This window comes from Lampetra fluviatilis, chromosome 19 (genome assembly GCF_964198595.1).
Source record: "Lampetra fluviatilis chromosome 19, kcLamFluv1.1, whole genome shotgun sequence".
Taxonomy (NCBI): domain Eukaryota; kingdom Metazoa; phylum Chordata; class Hyperoartia; order Petromyzontiformes; family Petromyzontidae; genus Lampetra; species Lampetra fluviatilis.
In genome coordinates, this window is record NC_136293.1 from 5,284,118 (window position 1) to 5,307,072 (window position 22,955).

General features: G+C 57.2%; 1 protein-coding gene across 1 annotated transcript in view; it reads left to right on the top strand.

Moving 5' to 3' along the window:
- DCHS1 (dachsous cadherin-related 1) overlaps positions 1 to 22,955 on the top strand; it is a 43,104-nt gene that overhangs the window by 12,220 nt on the left and 7,929 nt on the right. Inside the window, exons 2-17 of the mRNA XM_078864857.1 lie at positions 7,411 to 7,593; positions 10,083 to 10,305; positions 10,881 to 11,114; positions 11,238 to 12,260; positions 12,626 to 12,801; positions 13,521 to 13,617; positions 14,351 to 14,505; positions 15,326 to 15,568; positions 16,173 to 16,294; positions 19,105 to 19,601; positions 19,999 to 20,238; positions 20,380 to 20,514; positions 20,865 to 21,080; positions 21,251 to 21,765; positions 22,028 to 22,370; positions 22,575 to 22,682. Coding sequence (XP_078720983.1) covers positions 7,411 to 7,593; positions 10,083 to 10,305; positions 10,881 to 11,114; positions 11,238 to 12,260; positions 12,626 to 12,801; positions 13,521 to 13,617; positions 14,351 to 14,505; positions 15,326 to 15,568; positions 16,173 to 16,294; positions 19,105 to 19,601; positions 19,999 to 20,238; positions 20,380 to 20,514; positions 20,865 to 21,080; positions 21,251 to 21,765; positions 22,028 to 22,370; positions 22,575 to 22,682 — 4,510 coding nt within the window. The remainder of the gene's footprint in view (positions 1 to 7,410; positions 7,594 to 10,082; positions 10,306 to 10,880; positions 11,115 to 11,237; positions 12,261 to 12,625; positions 12,802 to 13,520; positions 13,618 to 14,350; positions 14,506 to 15,325; positions 15,569 to 16,172; positions 16,295 to 19,104; positions 19,602 to 19,998; positions 20,239 to 20,379; positions 20,515 to 20,864; positions 21,081 to 21,250; positions 21,766 to 22,027; positions 22,371 to 22,574; positions 22,683 to 22,955) is intronic.

The window sequence follows — 22,955 nt, forward strand, 5'->3', positions numbered from 1 at the left end:
TTGGTCGACAGTGGAAACGGTGGCGACCCAAGGTGGGGTGGTACAGGGGGGTCTAGGGCATCTTTACGTTCACTGCTCAAACAAAGGTGACGGTTGAGCACTAATGGAGCCGTGGCTGAAATTGTGGGGCTACGACTTTGGCGTCCTCTGGTCTAACACCGTTTGAGACGAGGCTCAAAAGAAAGCTGTCTCTGGTGTGGACCAATCAAGTTTCAAAGACAATGCATATATTATCAGAGTATACTTTTTGTTAGCATTCTGACCACAAGTATTGTGGTTAATGCAGACATGATTCCTTGTAATAGGTTTCAGTTTGGTGTTTTAACATCTCAACACCAGTTTTGTTGCCAGAAAAAAAAGGGAAAAACCTATTATCATAACGCAGCAGCGTCTGATGCATTCAGCTTCTGGGACCGCCGAGCGAAAAGGGTGATCGTAATTGTAGTTAATCACGTGCGCAGAGATGACAACGGGAGAGGCCCCCGACTATAATCCTGGCTATGGTTCACCAGCCTTGTCAGCATTTTTGGGAATTAACCGCATCGCACACTCAGACGCACGACTCCACACAACCACACGCAGGCACACTCGCGAACAATTGCACGCAAGGGCGTTGCATGAGCAGCAACGAGCGGCCACGCTTCTTCTTTCTTGTTCGTCCATCAAAGTTGATGATGACCATGGCACGTTTGTCATTTTGCTGGGTTTTGATGAGTGCGCAGATGGCTGAGCAGGCCAATCCGAGCCCGGAATTCTCTGCGGCACACTGGACAGCAGGTCAGGGAGGATGTAGAGCTCTGAGGTGCAGCCAGACGTCCTTCCTTGGTAGATTTGCGCTGCTGCCTCTTCAAGATGGCACAGGAGCTTCTCCTACTCACGCACAGCAGCGCCACTGGCACACGACCTCGTCAGTAGCGCACGCCACGCGCGGCACCCCGCGGTGACCCAGCCACCACTGCGCGTGACACTGATCAGCCTTAAAGGCGTTTCAACCCGGCTTCGTGCAGACAGCTTCAGAGGGCGATTCACCGTCGTCACGATCAGCCACGGTGAATCCACTGCCGGGGTCTGTCACCGCATCGCACCCACTCGTAGCCGTGGTCGCGATCGACGCGATGTCACGGAGCGTGGCTGAGTGCGGCCCCGGCTGTCGTAGGAGCTGACGCAGAGGTCGACCGTGGAGCGCCGCTCTCAGTTGTGTTGTCACAAGCGCCTCATTCGAGAACCCCCTTCTGTTAAAAAAAATTATTCCCCCGTATAGCCTAAGCAGACTGTAGGGGCAAGTGCTGTTAGCGAGCACCTATGAAGGCCGGCACGGCACACGAGGAGGTGGGTGGCCAACACCACGCCCGGCCGTCTTTGTCTCCCTAGTGGCGATGTTAACACATCGCACCAGGTACTTATTTTAGGTTGAGTCGACCTAGGGGAGGCCCTGAACATTTCAAATAATCGCCACTGGTGTTGGCCGAGAGCGGGAATTGAACTCGGGCCGCCGGGTTCATAGCGCAGCGCGCTGACCGCTACACTACCCTTTCTCTTCAAACACCAACACACACACACACTGGTGTGACACCAACAAACGCATCGGGGCATCGAGAGGGCGATGCGCAACATCTCCTCCATTAGTGGGAAATCAAAGCCACGGCAATGCGATTGTGAGCTCGCAACGGTGGCCGTTGTGAGCTCGCCTGTGATCAATCACACCGTGTGTAATTGTGCACTCTGCAAGATATGGGAACCTAAGACGTGATTTTGCAATCGATACCGGTAACCAGGTGCGTTTTATTATGTTTGTTGTTATTGTTGTTATTGTTGTTGTTATTATTGTTCGAAGTGAATGCGATGGCGAGCAACGGAATTGACCCCCCCCCCCACCCCCCACGTGCACAGTGGAGGCACGAGGCACGTCGTCCCCCATTGAGCTTTGTGCGGATTTCGTGCCGAGGGATGGAGCCGCGGTGTCGTGACACGGAGGGGTTAACTCTCTGATGGCTATTGCAGATACAGAACATTCGCCCTTTTGAAGAAGACTTTTGAAATTACGTTTTGCCGTATCATAACCCCCCCCCCCCCCCCCCTGGTGTTTATCCGTTGTTGAGTCGCCCGCTTCTCCAGAGGACAGGGACACGGCGCGGAGTCTCTGGACGGTTTTTGACATTCAATGTCTCATCGGCAGTCCGGCTCGCTCGCACCGTTACTGGTGAACTGCCCCACAGGCAAGGGCCCTCTCTGTTGGACACGGCTCCTCCCAGTTCGATGCGAGGCTGTGCAATGCACAGCGCTAAATACTTAATCCGTACCATTGTGGAAAAATAATGCCGTGAAGCGCCTGCAGTACAGCTGTGTCAGTGCAATGTCAGTCAGGTGAGGGTGCAAGGGGGACTGGTTACACAACCAAAACTATCGGCCGTATAGTCAACCCATAGAGGCACATAGAGATACTTAGAGACTCGTAGAGATACATAGAGACTCAAGGAGATCTCTAGAGGTTCACAGAGATAGTTAGACGTCTAGGAACATGTAAAACAAGCCACAGTGGTGCGATTGTGGCCATGCAAACAAAAACGATGTCGCATACAGTGAACCACATTGGTCTGCCCTCCTTCGATGGAGGAGGAACAGCAAAACGACACCAAGTCTCTCTCCCGAAACCCTCTCGCGACGTGGCCAGGCCTCGGCATTTTGGCGTTTAGCTCCTGAAAAGATTGCCGCCATACGCAGTCATATAATTCGTCTTGCTGATTTTGCTTAAATTTGTCCAGGACATATCTCACTACAGGTTCATATTCTTGGATCTTTCGGTAAAGTCACGTAGAAGGGAAATAATAAAGTAAAATATCAGCGTTATTTTATTATTTCCCTTCTACGTGACTTTACCGAAAGATCCCAGAATATGAATCCCTGCAGTCACGAAAGCTTTAAATCGAAATTGACTACAGGTTGTTTTTATGTCGCCGTAAATTTAGATATTTGTGTAAGACTATTCTTGTATAGACTGCTTTATCGTGCTTAAGTCGTACATTTTGATTGTTGTTCGACGTTTCATTTACAGTTTCACAATTCAAAATCGTGGGTGTTTGAACCCAGTAAGTACGGCGATATTTAGAGTGCACCTGGGTTGGCACAATTCAAAGCAACGTCGTTCCCACTTCGTGGCTAGCGCTTGTTCTGTGCCTGTTTCTTCTCTACGTGTTCATCCAGGTCTCTCGTTCGCGCAGGCGTGCGTTGTTTCGACAGTCGCACGCGTTATGATACAGACACAAAGACAAACACGCCGACGCGCACTGAAACAGAGACACGAGGACACATACGCCGCATTAACCTTTGTTGACCGTCAGCGCAAGTGCTGTTCCTGCGGACTTAGTAAGGCCACAGCGTGACACACAATCGCCTGGTGTGGCCAAAAACCATGGCCAGTCGTATTTTCATCCCATGGGGCTGATCATTTTACAACTGCACCACACATTTACTCACTTAAGACTGAAGTGGCTTTCACGAGAGACCAAAGTCAATGTCAGATAGGATGTGCCGGTGATGTTATCAATGTCCAGGAATCTAATTGGGATTTTCCCGGCTTTCAGGGTACTGACCACTTTACCACCGCTCCCCATAAATACAAAGATGCCCCTATAGCCTAAACATACATTTGGGGCAAGCGCTGTTAGCAAGCACCTATGAAAGCCAGCACGGCATATAAAGTGGTGGTTGGCCATCGCCACGCCCGGCCGCCTTTGTCTCCCCAGGGGCGACGTTTACACATCACACCAGGTACTCGTTTAAGGTCGAGTCGACCTAGGAGAGGCCCATGACCGGTTCAGATATTCGTCACTGGTGTTGGCCGTAGGAGCGGGAATCGGAACTCGGGTCGCCAGGTTCGTAGCGGCGCAGCGCGCTAACCGCTTCACTACCGCTCCCTACACGACAACGCACGCACACACGCTGCCATTCGCCAGGTTTCCCCCCAACGTTCACCTCTCCCCCCCCCCCCACCGTTTAAACCTTCATGCAACCAGGCAGGAATGCAGAGAAATTCTCTCCCATTGCCCCCCCTGCCGCCGCCCGTTATTCCCTGCCTCCCCTTGCCCCTGCCTCTCCCCCTGGCAGGACTTAGCTGAGCCAGACAGGAATGCGAGTGAGCTACCCCCAAACCCACACTACACACACGCCCTCCCCACTAACACCACCGGTCCTGAGCCGCGCCGTATCAGATTGCAAACAGCTGCGGCTGCAGTCATTGAACCTCCTCCCCCACGGTCCCCGTTTAACATCTTGAGACGACGCGGCCCGCGGTTAAGGCTCCCCGCAGCAGCTCCCAGGGGGTCACTCACGCGCGGCGGAGGGGGCTTCATCCAGCAGTGGATAGACAAGGGGTAACAAAGCGAAACAGAACATGACAGATGCGATTTAAAGCTTTCGTGACTGCAGGGATTCATCTTCTTGGTTCTTTCGGTAAAGTCACGTAGAATGGAAACAATAAAAATAATAAAATAAAACATAATAAAATAATTCTCACGACGTTTCGGCCACAACGCAAGCAGCCGTCATCAGGTGCAGACCAGGTCTGTCGGGGAGACAGCGTCTGAATGAATGTCTCCCCGACAGACCTGGTCTTCACCTGATGACGGCTGCTTGCGTTGTGGCCGAAACGTCGTGAGAATTATTTTATTGTGTTTTATTTTATTATTTTTATTGTTTCCATTCTACGTGACTTTACCGAAAGAACCAAGAACATGACAGATGCGCTTTGGCACGACGATGCGGGTGGCTGCCCTGCGTGGCCGTGCGTTCGGCTGCCACGCCGAGGCCACCCCTTGCACAGTCGCGGGAGCAAGGGCACTCCGCGAGAGGGGGCTCTCGATGGCACTTGGCCTACTCTTCCACGCCGACCAGACGTCTTGGAAGAGAAGGCCGTAGCCCCCGCACTAAACCCTTAGCGGTCGCGACCTGCAGATCCACTTGCACGTGATGACATAGCTGGGGGGGGGGGGGTGACGAGATTCACAACTTCTGCACCTCGTGGATTTTATCTACGGGACCTTTTTTGTTGCCAGTCTCAAAGTATGCGGAAGAGCAGCAGGTCTGACCCTTTCTGGCAACACACCAGGGGGTGGCAAGATGTTCAAACAACAATTGGGAGGAATCAAGTATCCGCATGAACCACGTGTACTTGTGGTGAAAAAAAGACCACGAAAAACACACAGACACGCGCTCTGATCGTGTACACGCATTGTCTTTGAAACCGATTTCCCTACACCAGAGGCAGTCTTCGTGATGGCCTCGAGACTGCAGTTCCACTGTGCTCTCAATTCCCCCGACTGGGGGCGGCATCCCCCTTGTGCTGTTCACTGTGGGTTGAATGAACAGAGAGGAAAGCGATGGGGAGGTGGGGGGGGGTAGTTTACTTTGGGGAGCGGTGGTGCAGCGGTTAGCGCGCTGCGCTATAAACCCGGCCACCCGGGTTCGATTCCCGCTCACGGCCAACACCAGTGACGATTATCTGAACCTGTCCGGGGCTTCTCCTAGGTCGACTCAGCCTCAAATGAGTACCTGGCGCGGTGTGTAAACATCGCCACTGGGGAGACAAAGGCGGTCGGGCGTGGTGCTGGCCACCCACCCACTCGTGTGCCGTTCCGGTCTTCATGGGTGCTCGCTAACAGCACTCGCCCCTACAATCTGCTAAGGCTATCTGGGGGATCTTTGTAGTCCATTGGGCACGTGCTCTCGCGGATGCGGCGTGAGGTCCTTGAGCTTTGAAGACTGGCGCCCCTGAGATTTGCGCAAAGCGGTGCAAGGACAGGGAAGGGCCGCAGCTTCCTCGGGGGACCGCGGCACCAGCCGTGTTCTCTCTCTCTGTCTCTCTGTTTCTCAAATCATCGTCCACGTCTCAAATCACCGCCCGCGTCCTTGTACGGAATGAAAGTGGCGCACCGAATGAGCAGATGAGACGCATCCCGTCCCATAGCTGTCTCTGCACGTAAAAACATCCAAGTGGGGGGGGTGTTCTTTTTTGTTGTTTAACACATCCCATCTGCCACGCGACCTTCTGGGAGTGCAGTTTTTTTTTTACAGGAGCGTTGGTTACAAGCAGCAAAATCTGGACCGGTTTTGACATTCGCTGTCTCATCAGCAGAGCGTTGTTTGCCGGGGCTGTGAGATGAGCAAGGTTAAACAATGGGGGCAGAACCTTTCGCCGACGTTTATTCAAATGGATTACCCATGAGATGCTCAGCTCAGGGAACCCTTCGGCCAAGTAGCGTATGCATCTCACGGACTGGCAAGCAAATGAATTGGCGTAATTCTGCGTCGCGGTTCAATTAAAGCATCAACCGTGATTTGTGTATCGCTGTCGATGTCCCGTCGCTATTATTTGTCCCGTCTCGTTTGTAAGTTAGTTTGTGCCACCCTAATTCTAACTCGAGTATATCCTTGTCATCAAGTACTCGACGCTCTCGTTCGCTATGTGGGACATCACGTGTCGTGAGCGCAGGAATGTGTTCTATAGTTTTTGTAGCGTCGTCATCCGTGCCGATTGCGTCGACAGATTTCGGTGGAATTTGTAGTGCACCACAGTTTTAGACGCAGACAAGAAGCAAGGCAGCCAGAACCAGCGCTGCCAACAATTGCCCGAGCTTTGCGGTCCTACATCTGTATGTTTGGCTAAATGCATGAAAGAGTTATTGATACGTGTGGGAGGAAACCGGAGGACCCGGAGAAAACACAAAGATGCGAGGGGGTAACCACTCAATCCCTGAACACTCCGCCTTGCACTGCCATACCTCGGCTAGCAGGGGAGATGGCGATCCACCAACCCTTGTCGCCCCCCCCCCCCCCCCCAGTGCTGGATCACAACACCGCCAGTGCCTGATTATCCTCGTAGCACAAGTAGCTACTACATGTAGCTACACATGTAGTAGCTACACAAGTAGCTACACATGCTACGGGCCCCGCACTTTCAAGGGCCCCGCGCTAAATGCTTTCAAGCTATCAATTCCGGTTCAGTGATTCTGCACTTGCTCTATTGCTATAGTACTATACCGCCTTCGACTTTGATGAACGACTGGGTGTCTAAGGTGAGCGATTCGTCATTTTATTTGGCTGTACATAGCAAGTGAAAAAATACAATTACTTTACTGCGCAAGTAAAAAAATGTATGTGTTTTAATATTTACGTGTTTGTTTTAATTCTACGGCCCCTTTATAACATGTGCTTACAGGCCCCGCGCGAGCTTCATCCGTCACTGACCCCCCCCCCCCCCCACTGCACCACCGCTCGTCTCTGGATGTCGCACGCGGCCCGGTGCACGAACGCACCGGGGTCCGCTGCGTCCGGGTCCGCTCGTTTTGTTTCCCATCCCCGGCGCTCATTTCTCTCCCCCCCCCCCCCCCCCCGCACGTGCGTGGCGCTCTTCAGGTGCGCGCGAGCCTCCCCCGAGGCGGCGGTGGCACCGGCCCCGTGAGCTTCTCCCTGGACGGCGCCCACGGGGGGGGGCCCGTCCCGTTCAGGATCGACGCCCCCTCAGGGTGGATCTGCACCACGAGGGACCTGGGGCCCGACTCGGCTCCGTACCTCCTCGCCGCACGCGCACGCGACGCGGTACGTGGTGGTGGTGGTGGGCCCTGCCACGCCACGCCGGCCACGTGCACACAGACAAAGGTCCCCCGTGTAGCCTTCAAAGGCTGTTCGGGCAAAGTGATGTTGGCATCACGCCCGGGCCGCCTTTGTCTCCCTAGTGGCGATGTTTACACTCGGCACCAGCTACTCATCTTGAGGCCGAGTTGACCTAGGGGGGGGCCCAGGACTGGTTCAGACGATCACGAACACTTGCAGTGGCCTGGTAGCAAACCCTGAGAGCCAGGCTCAGAGCGCAGTGTGCTAACCACTGCGCTCCATCTCCACCGCAGACGCACACACACAGTGAGTGTGGCGTGTGTGTGTTGAGGCAGTGAGTGTGGCGTGTGTGTGTGTTGAGGCTGTGAGTGTGGCGTGTGTGTGTGTTGAGGCAGTGAGTGTGGCGTGTGTGTGTGTTGAGGCAGTGAGTGTGGCGTGTGTGTGTGTGTGTTGAGACTGTGAGTACACTGTGTGTGTGTGTGTGTTGAGGCTGTGAGTACACAGTGTGGTGTGTGTGTGTTGAGGCTGTGAGTACACAGTGTGGTGTGTGTGTGTTGAGGCTGTGAGTACACAGTGTGTATGTGTGTGTGTTGAGACTGTGAGTACACAGTGTGTGTGTGTGTGTGTTGAGACTGTGAGTACACAGTGTGTGTGTGTGTGTGTTGAGGCTGTGAGTACACCGTGTGGTGTGTGTGTGTTGAGGCTGTGAGTACACAGTGTGGTGTGTGTGTGTTGAGGCTGTGAGTACACCGTGTGTGTGGTGTGTGTGTTGAGGCAGTGAGTGTACACTGTGTGTGTGTTGAGGCTGTGAGTACACCGTGTGGTGTGTGTGTGTTGAGGCTGTGAGTACACAGTGTGGTGTGTGTGTGTTGAGGCTGTGAGTACACAGTGTGTATGTGTGTGTGTTGAGACTGTGAGTACACAGTGTGTGTGTGTGTGTGTTGAGACTGTGAGTACACAGTGTGTGTGTGTGTGTGTTGAGGCTGTGAGTACACCGTGTGGTGTGTGTGTGTTGAGGCTGTGAGTACACAGTGTGGTGTGTGTGTGTTGAGGCTGTGAGTACACCGTGTGTGTGGTGTGTGTGTTGAGGCTGTGAGTACACTGTGTGTGTGCGTGTTGAGACTGTGAGTACACAGTGTGTGTGTGTGTTGAGGCAGTGAGTGTACACTGTGTGTGTGTTGAGGCTGTGAGTACACCGTGTGTGTGGTGTGCGTGTTGAGACTGTGGGTACACAGTGTGTATGTGTGTGTTGAGACTGTGAGTACACAGTGTGTGTGTGTGTGTGTTGAGACTGTGAGTATACAGTGTGTGGTGTGTGTGTGTGTGTTGAGGCTGTGAGTATACAGTGTGTGTGTGTGTGTTGAGACTGTGAGTATACAGTGTGTGGTGTGTATGTGTGTGTTGAGGCTGTGAGTATACAGTGTGTGTGTGTGTGTTGAGACTGTGAGTATACAGTGTGTGGTGTGTGTGTGTTGAGGCTGTGAGTACACTGTGTGTGTGGTGTATGTGTTGAGGCAGTGAGTGTACACAGTGTGTGTGTGTGTTGAGGCAGTGAGTGTACACAGTGTGTATGTGTGTGTGTGTTGAGACTGTGAGTACACACAGTGTGGTGTGTGTGTTGAGGCAGTGAGTACACACTGTGTGTGTGTGTGTGGTGTGTGTGTTGAGGCTGTGAGTTCACAGTGTGTGTGTGTGTGTTGAGACTGTGAGTACACACAGTGTGGTGTGTGTGTTGAGGCAGTGAGTGTACACAGTGTGTGTGTGTGTTGAGGCAGTGAGTGTACACAGTGTGTGTGTGTGGCGTGTGTGTTGAGACTGTGAGTACACAGTGTGTGGTGTGTGTGTTGAGGCAGTGAGTACACACTGTGTGTGTGTGTGGTGTGTGTGTTGAGACTGTGAGTACACAGTGTGTGTGTGTGTTGAGGCAGTGAGTGTACACAGTGTGTGTGTATGTGTGTGTTGAGGCTGTGAGTACACACTGTGTGTGTGTGTTGAGACTGTGAGTACACAGTGTGTGGTGTGTGTGTTGAGGCTGTGAGTACACACTGTGTGTGTGTGTTGAGACTGTGAGTGTATATTGTGTGTGTGTGTGTTGAGACTGTGAGTACACACTGTGTGTGTGTGTTGAGGCAGTGAGTGTACACAGTGTGTATGTGTGTGTTGAGGCTGTGAGTTCACAGTGTGTGTGTGTGTGTTGAGGCAGTGAGTGTACACAGTGTGTATGTGTGTGTTGGGACTGTGAGTACACACTGTGTATGTGTGTATGTGTTGAGACTGTGAGTGTACACAGTGTGTATGTGTGTGTTGAGACTGTGAGTACACACTGTGTGTGTGTGTGTTGATACTGTGAGTACACAGTGTGTGTGTGTGTGTTGAGACTGTGAGTACACACTGTGTGTGTGTGTGTGTTGGGACTGTGAGTACACACACTGTGTATGTGTGTGTTGAGACTGTGTGGTGTGTGTGGTTCCCAGGCTGGGCACACCTCTCAGAGCTTGGTGCGCGTGTCGCTGGGCTCCGTGGCCCCGCGGCCCCCCGAGTTCTACCCGGCCACGTACACGGTGCACGTGCTGCGGGGGAGTGCGGCCGGCACGCGCGTCACCGCCGTGGTGGCCACCGACGGCTCTCCCGGCCCGCTCGTTTACTCCATCGGCGCCGGCAACCAGGACTCGCTGTTCCGCCTGGAGCCGTCCAGCGGTGCGTCTCGCCCCGCCGGCACGCGCCGGTGACGGCGCTGGGGTTGTTATCGCTTCCTGGCAAAAAAAATAAGTTCTCTTCGATCCGAGGGCGGTTTTGCCAGATTTGTCAGATTGGCCGGTTGACGTGGCTCAGCGGTAGCACGTTCGCCGCTTGTTGCAGACGTTCCGGGTTCGGATCCATAGAGCTGCCCTGGTTAATACTGCCATGTGTATTCGCCATGCAAAGACTACTTTGACGGCGTTTGAGGGAGAGTAACACATTGCGTGCTGGCGTCGCAGTCCAAATTGTCCGAAGGTTAACGACTACGCAACTCCGATGAGTACGGTTGGCTCCGTAACGGTGCGAAAGAAGTTGAACATCCATGCATACTTACGTACACACACACGTACAACAATTGTAACCGGCGACTGCAAAACCTCAGGAGATCCCTCTTGAGGAAGATGGGCATAAACGTGCAATCATGAAAACTGCAATGAGGGAAAAGTAAACGCCCGTCAATTATCCGTTTGTCAACCGTCGCCTGCGTCACGCGCGCCTGACGTGTCATGCGGATCTGTCTGCGCGTGCCGCAGGGGTGATCTCGCTGGGTCGGCACGCGGGGGACGCGCCCGCCGCGGTGCGAGCGCTGGCCGTGTGGGCGCGCGGAGCCGGGGGCCTCTCCCGCGCCGCGGCCAACGTCAGCGTCAGCTTCGTGTCACCGGGTCGTGCCGCGCCGCTCTTCTCGCGCGACCGCCACACCGAGTCCGTGCCGGAGGACGCGCGCGTCGGCACGAGCGTGGGGACCGCACGCGCCAGCAGCACCGCCGGTCAGTGCCGCCCTCTTTGTGCGCGCGCTCGAACGATTCGATTTGTTTATCGAGACACGTCGAAACGCAATCGCGGTCTTGACGCCGAGTTTGCGCCGCCCGTGCCGCCGCCGCCGCCCGCAGGTCGCGTGCGTCACGTCCTGTCGGGGGGCGACCCCCACGGCCGCTTTGCGGTGGATCCGCTGAGCGGCACGATCCGGACGCAGGCCCCGCTCGACCACGAGACGGCGCCGGTGGCGACGCTCGCCGTGACGGCGGCCTCGGGGGACCCTCCCATGTACGGCACCGCCACGGTCACCGTCCTCGTCGGCGACGTCAACGACAACGCGCCCGCCTTTACCGCCGGCCACAATGCCGCCGTCGCCCTGCCGCGCGGCGCCCGGGTCGGCTCCGCCGTTTACGCGGCGCGGGCCACGGATGCCGACTCCGGACCCAACGGCCAGGTGCGATACCGGCTGCGGTCGAGCGCCGGAGGCCGATTCGGGGTGAATTCCTCCACCGGAAGCGTCACCCTCCTGAGGCCCGTGAGCGCCGAGCCGGGCGACGTCTCCCGCCAGGTCGTCGTGTTGGCCGAGGACGCCGGAACGCCGGCGCTCACGGCCACCCTCACCCTGTCCGTGCTGATGCCGGGAGATCGCAGCGGGTTGGCGTTCGAGCAGGAGACGTACCGCTTGGCGGTGGGCGTCGACACGGCGCCCGACACGCGTCTGCTGCGGCTGAGCGCCGGGGGGGGCGGCGGGGACTCCGGGGTGACCTACGGCCTGCGGGACGCCGCCGGCGGCGGCGGCGGCGGCGTGTCGGTGTCGCCGTCGGACGGCTGGCTGTACGTGCGGCGCTCCCTGGAGAGGGAGGCGCCGGGCGTGCGCACGCTGCACGCGCTCGCCTGGAACCCGGCCGCGCCGAGCGAGCGCACGGCCACGGCGACGGTGAGCCTCACCGTGACGGCCGCTGGGGCTCTGCCGGCCCCGCGGGACGACGGCTCCTGCGCCGCGCCGGGCGAGAGCACGCGCCGCCTGCACGTGCCGGAGAACCGGCCGGCGCGGACGAGCCTCGGCAGGATGCCCCCGGCCGCCGGTGGTCAGCTGGCGCACGCCCAGTACCGCCTCTCGCCGGCCCACGACCACTTCCACATCGACGCCGTGACAGGTGCCGTCCGTCAGCAGTAAACGCGGAAACGCCTTCACGTTCTGTCAACCACAATTGCATCACACACGCGCGCAAGGATTTTTGTCAGCAGGTTACTCGTTCCTCGCAGCAAAATACACCCGAGTTCAATTCCTGCCTCGCATTGGGGGTTGTTCTGCCCCCGTTCTCCAGTTTCCTCCCTTAGCACCCTCCTGAATTAAAAGTCTTCTCACACGACGAATCACTTCTTTACCCAGGGAACACCCTCAGTGTGGCTTGCCTGGGTAAAACAGTAACGACGATTATAATTGTTGTCCTGTGCCACGCAATCACGAGGATGGTGATCCGGAGCATCGCGCCGTGGTAACCTGCTGCGCTGTGTCCAGGTGAGCTCAGCACGCGGACGGCGCTGGACAGGGAGGAACAGGGCGAGTACCGACTGCAGGTGGTGGTCACTCGGGCCGGCACGGAGGAGAGCGTCACGGTGTGCGTGACAGTCACCGACGACAACGACAACACTCCCACCTTCCTCGCCATGGCAACAAACCCGCTGGAGCTCCAGGTGTGTGTGTGATTGTGCGTCCGTGTGTGAAACATTTAGGCTGGCCTGCCTGTGATCCATCCTGGGTTTAACCAGGGAGGAGGGTGTGAGGAGCTCACAGCTCCTTGAAAGATCTGGACACAGTCCCATTGGCGAGCTCCTCCGGCAGGCGAGGCTGCCTTGGCTGGGTCATGTAGCCCGCATGCCCAGCCACAAGCATGCCCAAGCAGATTCTGTTTGGCTGGATAGAGGGAGCTCAACAGGTACGGCGTGGGCTTGAGAAGAGGTGAGCTAAAGTTGTACAGGAGGACGTGCAGCTGAGTGGACTTGCCGATGACTGGTACCAGCGGTGTCAACATCGCCCTCTGTGGAGGAGGCTCGTGAAGGACGCTGCTGGGCAGTTGGAGGCAGTCGCCCTCCAACAACAACGGAGGGCAGAGGAGCGACGCTCACAAACGCGCAGAGTGCCGGGTGGCTAAAACGCAGCGAGTTGGCACAGTGGGGAGCACAGGTGGTGCATCAGCCAGTCATCCGAGTCAGCACATCAACGCCACTTAGTGGTGAACTGCGCTAGTCGTTGTGCGTGCACGCGCACGATTCCCGCTCACATGTGCTGTGCGAGTGGCCACCTGCCCCCCCCCCCCCCACGATCTTCACACGCACGCTCACGGCGCTGTGCACCCCCTTGCCCTGTCCACTCACACAGATCCTGGATTTCCTGTCCCCCCCCCCCCCACCAGGTTCACCCCGGGGCCGATTCCGGCTGGACCCTGGGCCGCCTCACGGCCCTGGACCCGGACGCTGGGGAGAATGGCTCCGTAGTCTACTCCCTGGCGGGTACGCCCCACGGCTCAACGTGAACCCAACGTCGCGACCTTTCACTCTCCTACTGACTGCTACGATCTCGTGCGCGTTCCGCTGCGCGCTACGACTGTTTTAAGACGCAGGAGAGATGCATGCTGCTGCGCAGTTGCCCCGAGAAGAGTCTGTGCACGAATCGCAGACGTGTGCTATTTGGTTAATGCTGGATGAGATTTTCACTGCTCCAACATGCGTGTGCGTGTGTGTGAGTGTGGAGAGCGGTAATGTAGCAGTTAGCGCACTGTGCTACGAACCTGGTGACCCGTTTTCGATTCCCGCTCACGGCCATACATCAGTGATAAATATCTGAACCGGTCCTGGGCCTCCCCGAGGTCGACTCAGCCTCAACTGAGTACCTGGTGCAGTGTGTACAAAATCAGCACGGAGGGTAGAAAAAAGTTGCCGGCCCTTGTTCTGGCCACACTACCCCCTCATTCGCCGTCCGACCTTCATAGGTGCTCACTAATAGCACTTGCCCCATCAGCCTGTGTGGGCTACCCGAGAGATTTCTGCGAGTGTACATGGCCGTGCCTCGTGCGGCTCAAACAGGCGCTCACGTAGCATTATATATTTTCCCCTTTGCCGATATTCATTTCCTCTCTCGCTGAGACTCCCCAACAAACACACGGGGGCCCGCGGCGAGCAGCGTGCGCCGCGGCGATGCCCGACTCGTGCCTGTGGCTTTCGGTGTGCGGCGGTGCCGGCTTAGGTCCAGACTCGCCTTGGTTCCGGATACACGCCGACAGCGGCGTGGTGAGCACGGCCGGCTGGCTGGGCGCCGAGCGGACTCGATACTCCCTGGTGGTGACGGCGGCCGATAGGGGCCAACCTCCTCTCAACAGCTCCATGCCGCTGCACGTGCAGGCGAGACACACCGCACGGCCCCCGGCCACGCTCGCACCGCGCGTCGCTCCAGTTGCACCGTCTCTGCCGCCATTCACCTCCGATAGGAGCTCCGGAGCCTCCATTGCGAGCATCCGAGATGATCACGTCTTTGAAATCTGGATATTTCTACACTCGCATGAACAAACATGATGTGTGCATGCGTTTTTGTTCTCAGGATATCTGTTCCTTCTCACTGGCTTCTCGCCATGCGCCAACATTTCCGAAATATCGAAATTACTGTTGCAACTGCCCCTGTATCAACAATTTAACAACGTAGTGCAGCAGAGACAATAACACAGACACAAATACACACACGCAGTTTGACAAATTCCCATCGCGAATTTTTGGCACCGCACTTAAATTCTCAGTTCTTAACGAGGTCATCGCGAACTTCGGCTTGGCCTAAATTTCGACTTAAAGCTTTCGTGACTGCAGGGATTCATCTTCTTGGTTCTTTCGGTAAAGTCACGTAGAAGGGAAGTAGTAAAATAATAAAAATAAAACATAATAAAAAAATTCTGTTTTATTTTATAAAATAATAAAAATAAAACATAGTAAAATAATAATGTTTTAATTTTATTATTTTATTACTTCCCTTTTACGTGACTTTACCGAAAGAACCAAGAAGATTCGTCTTGGCCGCGAATATCGAGGGAGCCCGAGCGTGGGCGACGTGAAGAGAAAAAGGTCGAGAATCACGGCTGTCGAGTTCGCCCGAGTGAAGGCCGTTCCGCCGGCGGGGGCGTTAGCGAGCGGTTGCGGGGCCGCACCTTTGACTCTTCTGTTTATCCCGCGGTAGGTGCGGGCTATGAAGGGCCTCTTGGAGGCTCCCGAGTCCTCGGTGGTCCATCTCGTGGCGGTGGAGGGGACCAGGCCGGGCACCGTGATCGGCTCGGTTTGCGCCAATGCAAGCTCCGGGGTGGGCTGTAAGAGCGAAGCGGAGGTCTTGTACCGCATTGTGGGGGGCACCGATCGATGGGGGACATTTGGAGTGGACGCGACCACCGGACAAGTCTACCTGGCACGCGAGCTGGACTACGAGGTGAACTTCTATGACTGATGCTCCTGCTGTTGTGGAGTGACTCATGCAGCCAGCTATGGCTGCAGGGTTTGGTGGTACATGTTGTTTATGTCGTTTATTGTGAAAATTCGGTCACAGTTCCTATGATCACTGTTACATTGCTTTTATGGCTTTATTTTGGTGATTTCGAAAAGTTTTTTGGCTTGGCCATGTTTGTTTATTGTAGTACGGAGTTAGACTGATGGCCTTAATCTAAGTTGTCTGGTGGTTGTTGTTGTTTGACTTGCATCCCACTGGGATTTTTGCACACAGCGTTGGTGTACGGTGCTTTTTCTGCAATATTTTTCTGTCTTTTCTTGGATTTTCTGTTTGCACACAGTCACATAGTCACTTGAAGATGTTTTTTGTTCATGTTTTTGTTTTTTGTTTCTTGCGGTTGCACCCGATTCAAGAGTCGAATGGCTCACAGGGCTATACCTAATAAATGAAACTAAAAACTGAAATCGAAAACTCACACGGCGAGCGGTCTCCATGGAGGACATTCTAACGAGCAGGGAGTGTGTGTGTGTGTGTGTGCTTGAGTCTGTCTACAGCAGCATGCTCAGGTGTGTCCGTGCTGTTGCAGGTCTCCCCCACGTACCAGCTGCAGGTCGCCGTGGAGACGGTGACGGCTGCGTTCGCGTCGCCCGGCCGCTTCCTGCTGCTCGTGTCCATGAGCGTCACGGACGTGAACGAGCACTCGCCGAGGTCACGACCCCGTTCCCCCCTACGAGACATCTCCTTTACCGGTGGCAAAATATAGTAATAGGTTTTTACCCTTTCAACTGGTACAAAAAACTGACACCTTTATACAAGGCATCATGTTTGCAATAACCACAACACAAGCAGTCTATACGCCTTTTGGCGTCATCTGGTCCAACACCATGTGAGACTATGCTCTAAGAAAAGCTGTCTCGGGTGTGGACCAATCAACTTCAAGGACAGTGCTTATTATTATCAGACTTGTTTTCTTTTTGTTTGCATTTTGACTGCTTGTGTTGTGGTTATTGCAAACATGATGCCTTGTATAACTGTTCCCCCTCTCAGTGGCCATAGTTTCACACGGAGTAGACCACCGCACGCTAGCACAGCGGCTCCCAGCTCTCCTGAAGGACACCGTTAACCCTCGATACATTTTCAGTGACTGCCATGCAGTCCAGAACTTTTGGTGTTTTGTGAATAAAATCGGAGCTGCAAGAGTTCTGCAGACCGGCTCCCACGGCCTTGCGGAGACACCAGTGGTCCACCTCGCAAGGATCCTTGCTTATAAACACCTGGAATTCACCAGCATTGGTTCAAGCAAGCCCGACCCTGCCGATGAGAGACTTCATTTCAAAGTGTTCCCGAGTTTCCTTGAATTGAACCAATGCTGCTGACAAGATGCGCTCCCAGGAGGCCGTGCAGTTGATGGGTTGCGTAGAAAATACATTTTAAAAATTATGTGGAGAGACAAACGTGGAAAGGAGGTGCTCTTTATCTAGTTAACGATCCATCGGTTTTGTCTCATCCACACTGCAGGCGACAACAACTCACTCACCCACTCACTCACCCACTCACTCACCCACTCACTCACCCACTCACTCACCCACTCACTCACTCACCCACTCACTCACCCACTCACTCACCCACTCACTCACCCACTCACTCACTCACCCACTCACTCACTCACTCACTCACCCACTCACTCACTCACCCACTCACTCACCCACTCACTCACCCACTCACTCACCCACTCACCCACTCACTCACCCACTCACTCACTCACCCACTCACCCACTCACCCACTCACTCACCCACTCACTCACCCACTCACTCACCCACTCACTCACTCACTCACCCACTCACTCACCCACTCACTCACTCACCCACTCACTCACCCACTCACTCACTCACCCACTCACCCACTCACTCACCCACTCACTCACCCACTCACCCACTCACTCACCCACTCACTCACCCACTCACTCACCCACTCACCCACTCACCCACCCACTCACCCACTCACTCACCCACTCACTCACCCACTCACTCACCCACTCACTCACCCACTCACCCACTCACTCACCCACTCACTCACCCACTCACCCACTCACCCACCCACTCACCCACTCACTCACCCACTCACTCACCCACTCACTCACTCACACACTCACTCACTCATCCACTCACTCACCCACTCACCCACTCACTCACTCACTCACCCACTCACTCACTCACTCACTCACTCACTCACCACTCACTCACTCACTCACTCACCCACTCACTCACCCACTCACTCACCCACTCACTCACCCACTCACCCACTCACCCACCCACTCACTCACTCACCCACTCACCCACTCACTCACCCACTCACCCACTCACTCACCCACTCACCCACTCACTCACCCACTCACTCACTCACCCACTCACCCACTCACCCACTCACTCACCCACTCACCCACTCACTCACCCACCCACTCACTCACTCACCCACTCACTCACCCACTCACTCACTCACCCACTCACTCACCCACTTCATCACCCACTCACTCACCCACTCACCCACTCACCCACTCACTCACCCACTCACCCACTCACTCACTCACCCACTCACTCACTCACTCACCCACTCACTCACTCACTCACTCACTCACACACTCACTCACTCACCCACTCACTCACCCACTCACCCACTCACTCACCCACCCACTCACTCACTCACCCACTCACTCACCCACTCACTCACTCACTCACTCACCCACTCACTCACTCACCCACTCACTCACCCACTCACACACTCACTCACTCACCCACTCACTCACCCACTCACTCACACACTCACTCACTCACCCACTCACTCACTCACCCACTCACTCACTCACTCACCCACTCACTCACTCACCCACTCACTCACTCACTCACTCACTCACCCACTCACTCACTCACCCACTCACTCACCCACTTCATCACCCACTCACTCACCCACTCACCCACTCACCCACTCACTCACCCACTCACCCACTCACTCACTCACCCACTCACTCACTCACTCACCCACTCACTCACTCACTCACTCACACACTCACTCACTCACCCACTCACTCACCCACTCACCCACTCACTCACCCACCCACTCACTCACTCACCCACTCACTCACCCACTCACTCACTCACTCACTCACCCACTCACTCACTCACCCACTCACTCACCCACTCACACACTCACTCACTCACCCACTCACTCACCCACTCACTCACACACTCACTCACTCACCCACTCACTCACTCACCCACTCACTCACTCACTCACCCCCTCCCAATCGTCTCTTTCCCCAAGCTCTTATAGTACCTGGCTCAGTTAAAGAAAAGTGCTTCACTCTCATCTCTGACATTGAGAGTGCCGTTTGTTCCCGACCACTTGACATTTGGGCCCTTCGGCCCTGTACTCAGCAACCGTGATATTAATTGTATTTCAAAATGAGAATGTCGACCGCGCTCGTGTAACGCTCCATCCGTCTCGGCCGCCGCGCGTCCAGGTTTGTACAGGAGGCCCCGCGCATCTCCGTGCAGGAGGGCCTCCCCGCGGGCCGCGCCGTGCACACCTTCCGGGCGACGGACGCCGACGGGAGCCTCCCGAACCGCGACGTCCGCTACGAGCTGGCGCTGCAGACGCCCGGCTCCCCCGCGGCGTTTGCGCTCGACCCCGTGACCGGCGTGCTCAGCACCGCCACGGCCCTGGACCGCGAGGCCGTCCCGGCCTTCCTGCTCGTCGTCAGGGCGACGGACCAAGCGCGCGAGCCCGCTCGGCGCCGGGCCTCCGAGGTCACGGCGCTCGTGACGGTCGGCGACGACAACGACAACTCCCCCGTGTTCCTGTCGGCCAATCGCAGCGCCGTGCCGGAGAACGCTCCCCCCGGGTTTCCCATAATGCACGTGGTGGCACGGGACGCCGACCTCGCCGAGAACGGCGCCGTGCGCTACGCGATTGCCGACGGCGACAAGGACGGGGCGTTCGGCCTGCACCCCGTGACAGGTGACGTCGCGCGGCGCGCCCCGCGCGGTGCGTGCACGTGCCGTGGTTGTGGCGAGGGCAGTGGTTCTCAACCCATCTGGAATGGTGACCCCCTGACCCCCCGCGCCACCCCCCAAGTCCCTTTGCCAGAGCACGGACGCTATAATCGGGTCAGCACGGTATTAATCAGGCATGTTGTGTATCCTTGTGTTTTGTGTTAGTGAGGCATTGGTTTCACGTTGCGTATCAAGCACGTTTTGTCACCGTAGTGCACATTTGAAATGTCTCCTGCACTGTATCCATGCTGTAGCCTGAGCCCTCCCTGAAAGGTTTACCCACACTGTGGGAGTCTTGTATACACGTGACGGGCACCCCTCCACTTCCTCCGCTTACCCCGTGCGCCTGCCCGCGCGTGCAGGCCTGCTCTCCGTGGCGCGGCCGCTGGATCGCGAGCGGAGAGCCGAGTACACGATCACGGTCGACGCTCGTGACGGGGGGCGCCCCCCACGCAGCAGCAGCCAGGTCGTCACGGTCGCCCTGCGCGACGCCAACGACGAACCGCCGCGCTTCCCGCAGCACGAGCAGGCGGCCAGCGTGCGGGAAAACGCGCCCCCCAACACCCCCGTGACTCGGCTGCAGGCCACAGACCCAGACACAGGTACGGATGGCGCGATGCGTCCTTCACGATGGTTCGCTACGGAAAGTCATCGCAGGTTGCTGTTCCGTGCGAGACCGTGACGCGTGTGGAAGAGGAAAGGAGTGAAGCTTTTGATGACGCCCGAGCGACGTGTCCGTCCAGGGGCGAACGGAGCGCTGGAGTTTGAGATCCCGGAGGGGGTGGCCGGCGGCTGCTTCCGCATCGACCGTTCGTCGGGGCAGATGAGCACGACGAGGAGCCTGGACCGGGAGGAGCGGGGCGACTACGACGTCCCCGGTGCGTCGCGTCGCCCTCGTGACGGTCCCGCGCGTGGCGCCGCGTCGACAGCGAGCTCTTTAAACTGGGCCCCATGTGAATAAACAAATCTAATATTCATCGTGCATATTTCTTCCTGCCTCAGCAGTCTGCCTGCTGTATTGTATCACCTGAAGACGATTGCTCGTGTTGCGATCGAAACGTCGTGATTTTTAAGTATTTTTATAATTTTTCTATCTACGTCGAAAATATCAACAAGATACCAATATTCAGGGTCTTGAGGGGGAGGGGGTCGGGGGCAACACCCAACATGCCCCCCATTCGATCGCCACCGGCTTCACGGGGCGTGCGTGCGCGTCATCTCTCGGCAGTGTTGGTGCGGGACGGGGGCCGGCCGGCACGCTGGGCCGTCACGGTGGTGCGCGTCGCCGTGCTGGACGAGAACGACCACGCGCCGCGCTTCGGCCCGCACCTTGCCGGGATGCAGCTGCAGGTTCCCGAGAACCGCGAGCCGGGACCGCTGCTGCCGCTGTCGGCGTGGGACCCTGACGCCGGGGAGAACGGGCGAGTCACGTTCCACATCGTGGGTACGTGCCGAATACACCGAGCATCTTCTTGTTTCCACTGATCGTAAAAAAAAAAAAAAGAGATGCACGCTGGGGTGTCCGGCGGGAGCGCGCGCCACCCGCGCCGTACGCGCACACGCCTCCCGGTGTCCGCGTCGAGCCCTCCCTTCCTTCCCGCGGCCTCTCCGCAGGTGGCGACCCGCGCGGGGCCTTCCTCGTGCACGCGGACACGGGCCTGCTGTCGACCGCGCGGCCGCTGGACCGCGAGGCCGTCCCCTCCTACGAGCTGCGGCTGGAGGCGCGGGACCAGGGGGAGCCGGCGCGCTCGCACGCCATCGACGTCTCCGTGTCGGTGACGGACGAGAACGACCATGCGCCCGCCTTCCCGCAGCCCGCCTACCGGGCCTCCTTGCCGGAGGACGCGCCCCCGGGCACCTCCGTGCTGCGGGCGGCGGCCGGCGACCCGGACCGGGGCGCCAACGCGGCGCTGGTGTACTGGCTGGAGGGCTCCGCCGGCGGGGCCTTCTGGGTGGACGAGCGCTCGGGGACGGTGCGCACGCGCTCGCCCCTGGACCGCGAGGCCAGGGACTCGTACCGCTTCTTCGTGGTCGCGTCGGACTCGAGCCCCGGCCACCCGCGCAGCGCCTCTGTGGCCGTCACCGTGACCGTGCAGGACGTCAACGACAACGCGCCCGTATTCCTGCAGGTGCGCGCGTCCCGCCGCACCTCCTGCGCTCCGTTCGGCTCGGTTTATTCCGCGGCTCGTCGCTACTCGCCAGAGAGCTCAACTCGGCCGCCGAGCCGCTCGGCGCTAGAGCGAGCGGCCCGTAATCAGAATGTTACGAGCTCAATCCTGGTCGGGGATTGGCTCGGCCCACCATCCCTCTGGGATCGACACGACACAATGGCGCGGTGACGCCGTCCTCGAATTGCGCTGACGCGCGTCGTGCGCCGCGTGACCTCGCCAGGAGCTGCTGGAGGTGGCCGTGCCGGCGGCCTCGGTGGACGGGGAGGTGCTGGGGCGGCTGCAGGCCCGGGACGCGGACTACGGGCCCAACGCGGCCGTGCTCTACCGCGTCCAGGACCCGCGCGTCACCGTGGACAGCCGCACCGGCGAGCTGCGGACCCGGCCGGGCTGGGGGGGCGGGCCGGCCTCCTGGGACCCAATCGTCGTCACGGCGACGGACCAGGGCAGCCCGCCCCACTCCGCGTCCGCGTTGCTGCTGCTGACGCGGCAAAACTCGGCGCAAGCCGCGCTCCGCTTCTCCCGCCAGCTGTACGCGGCGACGCTGCCGGAGCACGCGCCCAGAGGTGCAGATGCCCACCACGCACCCCAGCGGCAATCCTCACTCGGGGGCCTTTGCCGTGTGGAGTTTGCCTTCGCAGATGGGATTGTAGCATGAGTCGTGTGGCCTGTCAGGCAGGGATTCTAAACACCGGCGGTGTAGCCTTTGGGATTGCTGCACAGTGGTGTGGTCTGATAGGGATTGTAACACGAGCGGTGTGGCGTGACAGGCACCGTCGTCGCCACAGTGGAGGCTGTGTATCAGGATGGATCCAGTGGCCGCATCATCTACAGCATCGTCAACAACCAAAACATTTTCTACATTGACAGCAACACAGGTGGGTGCAGGCCGAGGGCTCCGAGCCGGCTCCGAGCCAGCCTGGTCAAGGGGTAACCACCGTGACCCTTGACTTCATCCTGTTAAAAGTCCGCGCAACTTTTGGTTGGGTGGAGCAGATTTACTTTTATGAACGTTGTGTTTGCCGGCCTCAGTTCACTGTGTTACTCGTTTTGCCTCAGAGGCTCAGAGTGTTATTGAAGAATGCGTTGTGAGTTTCTGTTATCTGTGCCGATGGGCCACATGCGAGCGCATCAGCAGCAGCAGCATCACA